The following is a 14,258-nucleotide window of genomic DNA, read 5'->3' on the forward strand; positions in this document are numbered from 1 at the left end:
CTGGAACTAACTGACATTATAAACCAAATGGAAATAATAGATAATCGCAAAACATTTCACCCAAACACAAAAAATATACCTTCTTCTCAGCACCTCATAGAACTTTCCAAACTGACCATATATTCAAATAGAAAGCAAGTCTCAACAGATAGAAAAAATTGAAATAACACTCTCCATCCTATCTGACTTCCCCAAATTAAAACTGGATATCAGCAATAAAAGAAATGATATAAAGATTAGAAACTCGTGGAAACTGAACAACTCACCAATGAATGAAAAAAAATGGGTTAAGACAAAAATGAAAAAAATAAAAAATTTTCTAGAATTGAATGAAAATGAATACACAACAAATCCCAAATTACAGACACAATAAAAACTATTCTAAGAGGCAAGTGCATAGCACTAATGCCTAGATAAGAAGGAAAATGGAGAGAGTTCATAGTACCAACTTATTAGCACAACTGAAAACTCTTGAACAAAGAGAAGATATCACGATCAATGGAGTGAGTAGCCAGCAAGAAATAATTAAACTCAGGGTTGAAATAAGAAAAAATAGAAACAACAACAAAAACAATAAAAGACTCAATGAAATGAATTGGTTCTTTGAGAATATCCATAAAAATTGGCAAACCCTTATCCCTATTAGCTGAAAGGCAGAGATAATAGGTAAATTAACAAAATTAGAAATGAAAAGGGGACATGATTACAGACATCAAGAAAATCCAGAGACTCTTAATTTTGAATACCTGTACTCTACCAAATTGGAAATTCTCAAAGAAATGGATAATTTTCTTGATACATACTACTTATCAAGTTAAATTAAGATCAGATAATCAATTTAAACAGACCCATAACCCCTAATGAAAAAGAAGGAATAATTAAAAGTATCTTAACCAAAAAGAGCCCAGGGCTAGAAAGTTTAGTACAGGATTCTACCAGACTTTCAAAGAAGACTTAATGCCAGTACTTCTTAAAATATTCCACAAAGTAGAAGCAGAAGGAACATTGCCCAATTTGTTTCATGAGGCCACAGTTATCCTGATACTTAAAAACCTAACAAAGAAAGAGAATTACAGACCAATTTCCCCAATGACCATAGATTAAAAAAAATCTCAATAAAATACTTGCAAGGTGAATCCAAGAGCACATCAAAAAGACCATCTATCATGACCAAGTAGGTTTCATCTCAGAGGTGCAGAGATGGTTCAACATACATAACTTGATTGATGTAATCAATCATATAGACAAAAACCTACACAATCATCTCATTAGATGCAGAAAAGGCCTTGACAAAAATCTGACTCCATTTCATAATAAAAGTCCTGGAGAGGTTAGAGATACAAAGAGAATGCCTCAACGTTATTAAAGGGCAGTTTACAGCAAGCCCATAACCGACATCAAATTAAATGAATAGAAACTTAAGGAGATTCAACTAGAACCAGGAACAAAACAGGGTTGTCCACTCCGTTCATATTTATCCAGTATTAGCTAGAGCAACTGAAGGAGATCAAGGAGATACAAATGAGAAAGGAAGAAGTCAATGTATCTTTAATCACAGATGATATGATAGCATAAATGTGACTTTAAAAATTCTATCAGGAAACTCCTAGAGCTGAGAAACACTTTTAGCAAAAAAGCTAGATACAAAATTATCTCCCCACATGAGTAGCCGCCCTATAATCCAATGCAAATGTCCTGAGAAAGAAATCAGGGAAACAACACATTTCACAAGAGCCTCAAATAATATAAAATACCTTGGGGTAACTCTACCAAGGAAATGAAAGACATGTATGTAAAAAAAAAATTAAGACATTGAAAAAGAAATTGAAGATTTCCCATGCTAATTAATCAGTAGGATTAATATAGTAAAAATGGCTATTCTACCAAAAAGCAATTTGTTGACTCAATGCAATCTTCATAAAAATTTCAAATAGTCTTCACAGATCTTAAAAGGATAATTTTCTACTTGATATGCACACACACACAGAGTAGCTAAAACAATTTCAAATAATAAAAGAACTGTGGGACATTTCATTATCCCTGATTTCAAGTTGTACTGCAGAGCTACAGCAATAAAAACAGCATGGTATTGGCAGACAAACAGACTTGTTGATCTATGAAATCAAATTGAAAATTCAGACATGAATATACACACTTATGAAAACCTGATTTTTTTTTAAATAAAGAAGCCAGAAATAAACACTGGGGGGAAAAGACAATATCTTCAACAAATTGTGCAGGTTAAACTAGACAGCTGAAGATAGAAGAATCCAAATAGATCCATATCACCCTTCACAAAACTCAACTCCAAATGGATCAAAGACCTCAACCCAAAATCTGATAGAAAAGAAAGTGGAAGTAGACTTGAACTTATTGGCACAGGAAAAGACTATCTGAACAGAACACCATCAGCACAGGCACTAATATCAATAATTAATAAATGGGACCTCATGAAATGGAAAAGCTTCTGTACAGCAAAGAGCATGTCAGTCAAAGAAGTAGCCTACAGAATGGAAAAAGATTTTTACAACTACACATTCAATAGAGGGCTAATATCTCAAATATGTAAAGAACTCAAAACACTGGATATAAATTAAGCAAGTAACCTAATTAAGAAATGGGATACAAGCTGGGTGTGGTGGCACATGCCCGTAATTCCAGTACTCAGAAGGCAGAAGCAGGCAGATCTCTGAGTTCTAGGCTAACCTTATCTACAAAAGTAAGTCCAGGATAGCCAAGGCTACACAGAGAAACCTTGTCTCAAACACCAAAACCAAAACCAAACCAAACCAAAACAAAAAGAGAAAGAAATGGACTACTGATGTAAACAGAGACATCTCAAAAGAAGAAACTCTCAGAAGGCTGAGAACCACCTAAAGAAATGTTCGTCACCGTTAGTCATCAGAGAAATGCAAAGTACTTTGAGATTTCATCTTATATCTGTCAGAATCGATAAAATAAATGACAGCTCATGCTTGTGAGGATGTGGAGTACGAAGAATGCAAACCATTGCTGGTAGGAGTGCAAATGAATACAGACAGTAGGGAAATTTGTGGTGGTTCCTCCATAAGATTGGGATCAAACTACCTCAAGATTCAGCTATACCACTCTTCAACATATACCTCGAAGATACTTCATCCTACCATAGAAATGCTTGCTTACCTGTGTTCATAGATTCTCTATTTATAATAGCTAGAAATTGGAAACAACCTCAACAGAAGAGTGGATAAAGAAAAAGTGTTACATTTACATGATGGAGTATTTCTCCAGCTGCTAAAAAAACCCACGAATTTTGCAGGTAAAATGGATGAAACTATAATATAATCATACTGAGTGAGGTAACCCAAAACAAGAGAATCATAATATGGTATATTCATTTATATGTGGATAATAGCTTTTAGATCAATAATAACCAACCTACAATCCACAGAACCTCAGTGGCTAGATACAGAGTAAGAGATTTTGGGAGGCAGATTGCACTCCTTAGGAAAGGAAAATAGAATAGATAATTATGGATGGGGGTGGGGACTAGAATGGGAGGATCAAGTGTAGAGTGGGGCAAAATAGGGATGAGGAAGGGAATATAGGAAGGAACAGCTAAAAGTAAGGAGCATTTGAATGGAAACCTAATACAGTAGAAATTTTCTGAAATATAAACATATATAAAAAAGATGTAAATGAAATTGCTAAATAATGGGGGAGACAGAGCCCCAACTGGCCATCTCTTGTCACTAACTGAAGTTTCCAGCACTGGGATTGGGTTACATATAAGTGAGTTGTTAGCCAAAGAAGTCCCATGAAAACCCTCCAACCCAGTCTGTTGACAAAGGGGGCCCATTGTTGAAGACAACATCCACATAACTCATTAAGCTTGGGGAAGTCAAGCTGGTGCCTATATAGATTCATTGCCCCTACTGGCTAGTGTTCTTGGTACGAGGAGGTACTCTGCAAGCTACCGAAGAAGAAACATAAACACTAAGCCAGCTACGAATCCTTAGACACTCAATGGTGACCTGCCTGCAAGATAAACTGGTGTAATCAAGGCACAAAGCTTGTGGGAGTAACTAATCAATATCTGATTTGACTTAAGGTCCATTCCATGAGATGGAACCCATTCTCACCTCTGCTTGTGTGACCAAGAACTCAAGACTAGGTAGCCCAGGGACCTAGGGGAAAAAATCAAACACTACTGTTCTACAAATGGACTTAGCAATGAAATGATTCCTAATGATATTCTGCTATATTCATGGGTTAGTACCTTGTTCATCCATCACCAGAGAAGTTTTCTCTTGAAGCAGATGAAAACAAATGCAGAGATCTATAGCCAGACATAACACAGAGAGTAAGAGACCTTAGAATACTTAGTCGCAAACAGGATGTTTTCATCCTTTCAGGACTCAGGAAACCCCATGGAAGAGGAGATGGAAAGCATGTAAGAGCCATAGATTGATGGAATCAAGGAACTAAGGCCTTCTAAGGATAACAGGACCAGTGCACATATAAACTCACAGCGTGCACAGGGCCTTAAAGGGTCTACCACATGGAGTCCTAGAGCTGAAAAAAGCAGACACATGCTCCCATTCATAATCCAGAAGCTATCTCCAATTAACAAGCACCTATAACTGAAAAGTTAGTTTTCTACAAGGGAATCTCACTAGCCAGTAGGGATGAAGGCTCCAGGTAGACACCAACTTTACTTCTCCATGTTCAATTGAGTTGTGTATGGGTTATTTTTAGCAATAGGGCCTTGCTTTCAGCGGAGGTTTATAATTTTGCCTAAAGTGATACAGCAACAAAGGATGAAGCTCAGCTTGTGGCTCGTCCAGAGCCTCTGGCTTTAAACATTCAAACTTATCTTCCTATTCTTGCCTTATCTACATCTTTCCTGCAATAAGCAACTAAACATCTCAGTGTTTATCAACCTAAGACAGAAGGTACGGGTGCACACCCTCACAGTCAGCCCAGGGGAGGATTATCAGATTTGGGAAGGAGGGAGGGAATGGGAGGGTGGCTTAAAAAGCTATAGTCACTAATCTATTGTTTTCATAATAAATCGATGACAGAATTAAAGCTGGACAAAACTCTTGGCCCATGGGATGTGCTGAAGAAACAACACTGAGAGCATATTTTCAGAATGTTGATAAACACTGCCACTCCCTGACCTTCAGTCTGCTGTTAAATAACTGTGAAGTCCTGGGAGGGGCACACAACTCAATTCAGCCCTGCGTCTTGAGGGTGGACTAGGTAATTCTCAAAGTAGTGTTTTCCAAAAAAGCGCTTTCTGAAAGCCCTGCTAGTGACAGTTTCTGTGTTCTGGAAGAAGAAAGAGAGTATAGGGAGGTAATTGTCTCACAAGGTGTAGAGTTGGGTCCTCATGCCTGTCTAGTTAGTATCATTTCAACTGTGAAGCGATGGCAGTGAGAGTAGAGAGACATTGCTCTTGCTCTGTTTCTGCTGTGCGGTTCTGGGGGTGAAAGACAGGACCTTAGGGATGCTAGATGAGCATCCTACCACTGTGCTATCCTCCCTCCATCTTCCTCACCTGTTTCCTTCCTCCTCTCCTCAGCCTTTCCTTCTCTTCCTCGAAACCAATACTATAGTGCTGTATTACTAAAAATCCTCAGGGTCTTTCACATTTCCACAGCTGTCTACAGCTTTACAGCGGTGACCTCACTCGGTACTTCACGGTTGGTGGGACATTCTCATTTAGACTAAAACAAAGTATCAGGACACTACATACCTTGACCAACATAGTTGGTCAAAAAAAGGGCCAGATTCTACCTCTTATCCTTTATCTTTAAATCCTATACCCTCTCTCCAATTTATAAGTAGTTCATGAATTTGGCTTTGCCATAGAATCATAGTGTTAAAGACTTAGAACTCATAAATTTGAATGTCTGGTGGATGAGGCTTAAGAGCTGTGCCTTATAAGTGCTTTCCAAGTGATTCTGGTATATAGCCAAATTTGGGAACTATTACCAAATGAGACTTGTGTCTGGTGCACCTGGCTGTGGCAGCAGTAATAGGCTCCTTGGGGTCAGGCAGGATCAGATAACCCTGGGCAAATCATATAATCCAATGAGCCTCTATTTTTACATCTGAGAAATGAAGGTAGGTAGTATTGTCTGACATGTGAACCACAAATATTTGGAAAACTGCATGTCCACTGAGAATAAATATATTTATTCATATATATTTATAGATAAATTATATATATATATATCTGCTGCTATAGGCAGAAGGGTAAATATATCACCTACTGTTTTGTTCTGCTACTATCAAGAAGAAGGAGGTGTGTGGCACAAATAGCAACATTTCTGATATTTTCCTGATGCAAAGTGCCAGCATATAGAGCCAACCCTCTTCTTAGCCTCACAGCCAGTCCTCAGGTCTCCAGAAGAGGAGAGTCTCCTTCCTCCTCTTCTGGAGCTGTCTTCTTATTAGTAAAACTGCAGGACTCTGTGATTCTGTTGAAGAGCAGAGACGAAGAACAAATAGTTTTGAGGAATTGGCTCTTAGAAGGGGATTAGACAAATGGAAAGAAATTAAATTGGTGCTTGTGAGGGAGAAGTCACTGTAGAAATCACTGCATCATTTTCTAACAAGGTGATTATGTCAAATTAAAAAAAATTACTCTTAATAGTTTGTGATTCATATTACTGCCCTCATAAATATTTAAAGCTGCTTTTGAGAAATTCTAAGACAAAATGCCAGACAAAAAGCTAAGAATCTTTAACAAATGGTGTAGAAAAGAGAAAGGAAAAACGAGGCTGGAAATGTATTTTTCAGGGAAACAGAAGACCAAGTTTATATAATTGCACATTAAGTTACCAATTCCCAACTGTGTTTTAAGATAAGGCATTTTCTTACTAAAAATGAAAGTACAAATCACAGATACAAATCCAGCTAAATACTTTACAACTAGGATAGAATTTGACTATTTTCTCTCTATAGAAAGGAGTGCTTCAGCTTTTCTTTTGTTGAATAATCTGTCTCATTCTGAGGGTGCACACAGCGCCCTTAAGATCTCTATCTTTCCATCGCTTCGGTGGCCTCTGCTCATATCTATTCCTTCTTCAATCACCTCCCCCTCGCCCATCCTTTTGCGTCCTTTAGAAAATTTAGGTTGGCTTGACTGAAACACACACATGATGATGAAGCAGAAAGCACTGAGCTTACACCCTTTATGAATCCACCTTAAGTTGTAGTTTTTGATGTGTTTGGTCTGATTAATGTATTGATTTATTTATAATTTATTAATAATTAATAAATTAAAATTATTTGTTAATGTATTGCTTTCACAGCCCCCCTCGTGAAAGTGTCTTCAATCCAGATGTAGTGTTCTTTCTGTTTCTGCTGTTGTTACCCAGGGAAACACTAATGCTTTTGGCCTCCTGGGCTGGTACAGGACCCTCCATTACAGCTGGCTTCAGTGGCTCCAGGGCTTCTCATCACGGAGGCTATAATGATCTTTTTTTTTTAATTCATTTTTATTTTATATATTCACTTTACATCCCGATCATTCTAAAGAAGAATTGTGAGCCTGTCTTTCCATGTTAAAGTCTTTTTTGGTCATTTACTCCTTGGTCATTCACTTCAGATATTATGCTCCTATCTGCCTCCATGATTATTTACAAAATTATCTTTTTTTTTTCTCACTTTCAACCGGTGGTCCAGTCTTTCTCCATCCAAATCTTGCTACTTTTTGGAGTTACAATGGAATTTGAGTTTTCTTGCCTCACTATAGCACTGCCCCTTACATATGAAATAAATCAGTAATCTTCAGTTCTAATTTATATATATGGATCACATTCATTTTAAATCTGTGATTCTCAATCTGTGGGTTATGACCCCTTTTGGTGAGTTGAACAACCTTTCACAGAGGTCACCTAGGAACTTTGGAAAACACAGATATTTACATTACAATTCATAACAGTAGCAAAATTACAGTTATGAAGCAGCAACAAAAATAATTTAATGGTTGGGGTCACCACAACGTGAGGAACTGTATTTAAAGGTCACACACCTGGAAGGCTGAGAACCACTGTTTCAAACAATGCTACAATTTACATTTATTCCCAAATCAAACAAATCACAATTGTGTAAGTCTAAATTAAAGAAGGTCCATGTAGACTTACCAATCCCATCAGAGCACTCTCTCTCCATACTTATTCATGTAGAAGTTATTTTTTTTTCAGCTGCTGAGATAGGATTCTCTTTTAGTTAACAAGGTACATGAGGCCAGCTGGCAGGAAGAAAACCCAGGGAGAAAACATGCCAGGTTGTGCTATCATGCAACAGAAACAACTGAAACCTAATTTGCTGACCTGTCTTGTTGATTTTGGATCATTTGCAAATATGGTACTGTAGAGACAACACTGACATGGGTATTAGAAGAGTTTAGTCCTGTTTCTGACGTGATGTAATGGTCACTTGATCATGCACATCTTCTAGCCCTTGGAATTTTCTTTGTAGGCACTGAAGCAGTGCACACAGACAAGAGAGCGCACCTCCCCTGCTCGCGGTGCAGTCTTCTCTGAATGTTTATTTGCCGTGTGATTCTTTGCTATTCCTAGTTTTACATATTTCACAATTCCATTTCAGCAAATCAAGAGTCCTTGTTGGCAGGACACTTAAAAATTGATTTGTACTTGTGTGTGTGTATCTTTGTGAGCATACGCCATGTGTGTGCAGGTGGAGGTGGGAAGAGGGTATTCCATCCCCAGGAGGTAAAGGGTCAGGTGGTTGTGAATCTCCTAACATGGTGCTGAGAAAGGAAGCTGGGTCCTCTGGAAATGGACACCCTCTAAGCCTCTGAGCCAGACATCTCTCCTGCTTCACTAGCTCTATTGATAAATAATCAGAAATAATTTTAAAATACCACAGATAATGTTCTTCACATGTTGCTTTTAAAGGTATGTAGGTACTGAGACCCTTGCAATCTTGAGAACAGTGAAAACCTATATTCACATTTACACCTGGAATTCATATATCATCTATAAAAAGAAATAGCTGATATATGTATCTCTTCTCCCTTCTCCTCCGGGAAACCTTGCACATGCCTCTTCCTGCATCACTGTTCTAACCCGTTCAGAGATAGACTGCATCTGTTTCCCCTCTCACCCAGAAAACCTCTCACCTCTTATAACAATTTACATGGCACTTTTCTTATAAATCAATATGTAGATTAAAGTTCTTAAAAAAGTAAATTTAAAACAACTCATTGAAGCATGTTTCATATTTTTCTCATATTATAAGCTTTTATACCATAGAGTCAGACTCAATCAATGTCTTCTCACTTGAGGCGAATGTTCTTAAAATTTCTGTACTGTGACACATAAGAGAACATTGTGGACAATAACATTCAGAGGACCTTCTCACTCTATAATGTAGATTGCTCATCACATTCCAAAAGGTGGGCCTGCAAATAAAGTTCGTGGCAAACACACTAACATGACTTGTTGTTGCCTTGCTGAGTCTTCAAATACACTCTGATGAGTTGACGGCAGAAATCAACCCCTTTTTATATATTCTTGGATTTTAAGTGTTACTTGTCTGACATCCAGCCCAATTCTTAGATGCCTGCTTCTTGCTACAATTTGTGTGAATTTTCAATATAGTTGCAAGCAGTAAGGTGAGTTCTCCTACCCAAGTCACTCTGAAATTTTATGTAAATGAAAATGGATGTCTGAGAACACACCTAACACACCTCTCTCTGTCTCTGTCCATCTCTCTGCCTCTGTCCCTCTCTGTCTCTCTCTCATGCATACACCACACACACACACACACACACACACACACACACACACACACACACACTTCTTTTCTCCTGTTCTTCCTTCATCGGCCCCTTTCCAATTTTCAGGAACATTTGAAGTATAGGTATTTTCAAAATTCGTCATCAAAGTACAATATTCAATTTTTTTATTCTCTCCCATTCAAGTATAATTCAATGAATGAAAAAGCAAACAAACAAGCAAGCAAGCAAACAAACAAAACCCAACTGCAGTCTTAACATCAGCATGGAATACAGTATCCATACCATTCACTTAAATTACCATCTTCACATCTGTAACTCTTTATAAACTCTCAGAAGGTAACTGAGTAACTCTGAGGAGCTTATTTACCTGCAGGCACAAGAGCTCTGGACCAGTCTCATGGTGAGACTTCAGCACTTACTTGGCATAGGCCGCTGATGCACATATCCAGTGATTCTGTATAGCATCGTGTACCATCTAAGACCTTCGGTGCTAGTTCAACAACCAGGCTGGTTCCTTTGGCTTGGCACTTGAGTGAACATGGGTTGTCAGGGTCATTAGACACAGGAAGCCATTCATAAAACTGGCTGTGGTACTTGACGTCGTTATGAGCAGAACACTGCTGAGCTCGGAAATCACCTGCTTCTGGTGGGCAGTCCTGCAGAAGATGGCGAGAGGGTACAAGTACACATTATAAGAATAACCCCAGTTAGAAAACTGGAACAGTTGTATGGTCTGGGAAGGTCATAGAAAACAAAATGAATGTCCTAATCATTACAGATTGTGCCTCTTTAGAGGTTATGTGATTATTTGGGCCCTTAAAATATAAAGATCTGATAGAGAAATAACCTTGATAGACTTTCTTATTGAAGGCAAATGAGAAAATAGCTAGCATGGAACAAATCTTTGGGTTGACATGAAGACAAAGTAGCCATCTGGAGATGTCTACCCATCCATGATCTCTTCAACATTGTGACACTTCAATTGCTTCTAGTTTTGGATAGCTGAAAGTCTCTCTCTCGATCCTGAAAATTAGAGATATGACAATGTTTTGTTTGTCTGTTCTTTTTGTCATACTGGGTATTGACATGATGGCTTTATATAAGTGCCCTAGGCAAAAGAGAGGAGTTCTGTTGTTGAGCTACAGCGTTAGATTCTTACATTTAAAAAATATTTTATGATTTTGGGTGTTTTTTTCTTGCATGTCTGTCTGTGCACCATGTGCATGCCTGGCACCTGCAGAGACCAGAAGAGGGCAGTGGATCCTTGGAACTAGAGGCCCAGACTGTTGTGAACTGCCATGTGGGTACTAGAAATTGAAACCAGGTCCCCTGAAAGAGCAGCTAGAGCTCTTAATCATCAAGCTATGTTTCCAGCCCCACCTAGACTTTTTAAATTGATTGATTGATTGATTGACCTATTGATTGATTAATTAATTATCAAGGCAGGCTTTGCTTTTCACTTTGTTGCCCAAGCAGATCTGGAACTTGTGGTCCCTCTCCCTCAGCCTCTTGATTACGGGTATGAGCCATCACACTTATGTAATAGGTAATAGAAAAGAGCTCTGATAATTTTATTTAAAAAAGTATACGGTGTCATTTGTGATCTGTTTTCTAGAACTTAGGTTTCATAGCTTCTAAAATTAACATGGGGAACAGAGAGGAGAGATCATCCTTTCTATGTGAATTGCTTTAGGCTCGGGCAGAGTGGCAGAGAGAAGAGAACATCCAGAGATAGGTGTGTGGTGGTCAGACTTCTTATATCTGACTTTCCATGCTGTGGACAGAGGCAAAAAGAACACTCAGCTCACAAAGTGTGTGAGAAGTTCATGAGCATAGACTAACTATTGAATGGCACAAGAAAGATGTTCAGTAGCAATTCCTTTGAATATTTAATGAACTGATTGACAAAAAGAACCAGAGAATTCGGACATTCTATAAATTTAAATTTTAAATAATGTTGACAAAAGCTGATGAAAAATAAAATCCTCTAAATGTATATTTCATAAGGGGAAACTTAAAATATGAAATTATAACTAGCAATAGTCATTGTCTACTTGAAGATAAAAGTCAGAGAGAACAAATGCAATCATGCTTTCAAAAGGAGAAATGGGAAAAACTGGAGGGGGCTTTTAAGTGGGGAGGGGGAAGGGAGATCAGTACAGAAGAGGGAAAAGGGACAAATAATACTAAGAATGTTTTTAAAAGCCTCAATTAATTTATATTTACCTGAAATTATGAGCAAAACATGTATGTGTATGTATATATGAATGTGTACAAGTGCATATATATGTCTGAATGTATGCATATACATACATATTTACATATGTACTTGAAATGATGTTATCACACTTGGGCTGACAAAACGTTCCCTAAGAGTGATCTAATAAAATCTCTAGTACCAGGCATGAGAAATTTCCTTTTGATTTGCTGGTTAGCATAGTCCAAGAGACTCACAAAACAATATAGGCTATTGCTATTGCTCTTGGTTGCTTCCCAAAGGCAGAAGGTAAGTCCCTATTGCTGAAGACACCACACACCCCTGACACATAGCCTAGAAGATTCAAGTTGGATCTAACTTTGAAAGCCTCCCTCCTACAGTTTAGTTTTCACAGTACCAGAAGGTGTTCTGGAAGCTGATAAAGGAGGGAAGCAAACGATAGCCCCACTCAGCTGCGATTTCTATGAATTACAATGACCAACATGACAAGATCTTTCTAAAGGTACAATAGTGGCACTCATATCTTGGTGGTAACCAAAATATGAGTTAGAACTGCTCAACAGAAGGGGAATCATGTATGATAATGAAAACATAGCCAACTACCAAGTGATAGTGAGCTTGCAAATCTTAGAGGAGAACCTATTCCCTTCGCTTCATCAGATCAGTGTAATTTCTAACTGTATTCCAAAACCTATTCTTAGACACAAGGTAAGTGTAGCTTTCACTCCTCAGTCAAGAAACTTCTCTTTGTAGAATATGGAGACCATCACAGAAAACTGGTCAACATGAAGAGCTCAACTGATTGTGGGTACCCAGCATTCCAGTGGAGACAGCTACAATGCAACTCCTACATCTAAGGCTCAGAGAACCAGAAAGTGCGCTGCACGATTGTATCTCTTAGAAATGACAGAGAAGCTACATCTATATCTCAGCAATATGGCTTTCTAAATAAGAGCTGAACAAGGACAACACCAATGAGTACGTTAGGGTGGAATGGGAAATCTCACAGGGCCCCACGCGTAGACAAACAGCTGCTAATGACTGCTAAGAGAGGGAGAATTGGTCTATCTCAAAGATGGGCCTCTTAAATGGTTATCTAAGACTCAAGTGGTCAGCTCTGAAATCATAGACACACAATGAACACCAAGCTGACTCAGTAGGTGTATTTATATCTTTACTCATATCTACTATTACTATACTACTACTGCTAATAACAACAACAATGATAAAAACATGCGTTTGACAGGGAGTGATGGGGAACATGAGAGGGATGAGAGAGACAGGACATGAGAAAGGTTGGAGGAGAAAAGGGAAGAAAGAAAATGATATATTTTAATTAAAATTATAAATGCTAAACCACAAAGGGCAATAGTGCTTTTACTTTAGGCTGGAGTTTTGATAGTGTCTTAATTTTATTTTCTCTTACTAGGCCAAGACATTAGGACCCAAACCACTTGAAGAGTAAAGGTTTATTTTAGCTTGCAATTCTAGATCTTAATCCATCTTTGAGGGAAGTCAGGGCAAGATCTGAAATAGGACCCATAGTGGATGTTGTTCATTGGCTTACTCTCAGGCTTGGGCTTAGATTTCTTACACAACCCAGATCTGTGTACCTCGAGATGGTGTCACCCACAGTGGGCTAAACCCTTCCACATCAATCATCAATCAAGACAGTCTCTTATGGTCTTGGCCACAGACCAATATGGATCTGGGCAATTCTTTAATTGAGATTCCCTCTTATCAGGTGACTGCCAAGTTGACAATAAAAACTAACTAGCACAGATAGGTAAATTTTATTCATTATCTTCAGAATGAGATTCTCCATAAAATTCTGGACTATCCACCTATGGAGAGGCTTTCCTTACAGCCTTTTATCTTAAATGGTCTGTATGTTGTCAGCAATTCTCATTCACTATGTTCTCAATCTGAGAGTTAATTTATTCAGTTTTTTTTCCTGATAAACTCATTATTGTTGGTATAATGTTCTTGTGGAATGTATATAATATACCCTTGTTCATTCAAATGCTTTTTTCTCTACCCCACTATCTGGTTTCAATCTAAACATTGCATTGTGATGTTTATTCTAAGCATCACCTGTCTCAAGGTTATGTAAACGTGCCACCATTTGTTCTCTGTGTTGTCAATAAAACAACCAGCCAATGCCGAACAATGGAGAAAATAAGGTGGGACATCCTGGTCCAGAAGGGAGGGGAAAAAAGTGAGTGGGAGGAGTTGGGAAGAGAGAGCTAGGAGGAGAGGACCTGGAAACAGGACAGATGA

General features: G+C 38.2%; 1 protein-coding gene across 1 annotated transcript in view; it reads right to left on the reverse strand.

Annotated features, from left to right (window-relative positions):
- Adamtsl1 (ADAMTS like 1) overlaps positions 1 to 14,258 on the reverse strand; it is a 398,322-nt gene that overhangs the window by 282,516 nt on the left and 101,548 nt on the right. The window contains exon 4 of the mRNA XM_055629652.1: positions 10,180 to 10,416. Within this exon, the coding sequence (XP_055485627.1) occupies positions 10,180 to 10,416 (237 nt within the window). The remainder of the gene's footprint in view (positions 1 to 10,179; positions 10,417 to 14,258) is intronic.

This window comes from Psammomys obesus, unplaced genomic scaffold (assembly GCF_907164565.1).
Source record: "Psammomys obesus unplaced genomic scaffold, mPsaObe1.curated_primary_1811, whole genome shotgun sequence".
NCBI lineage: Eukaryota > Metazoa > Chordata > Mammalia > Rodentia > Muridae > Psammomys > Psammomys obesus.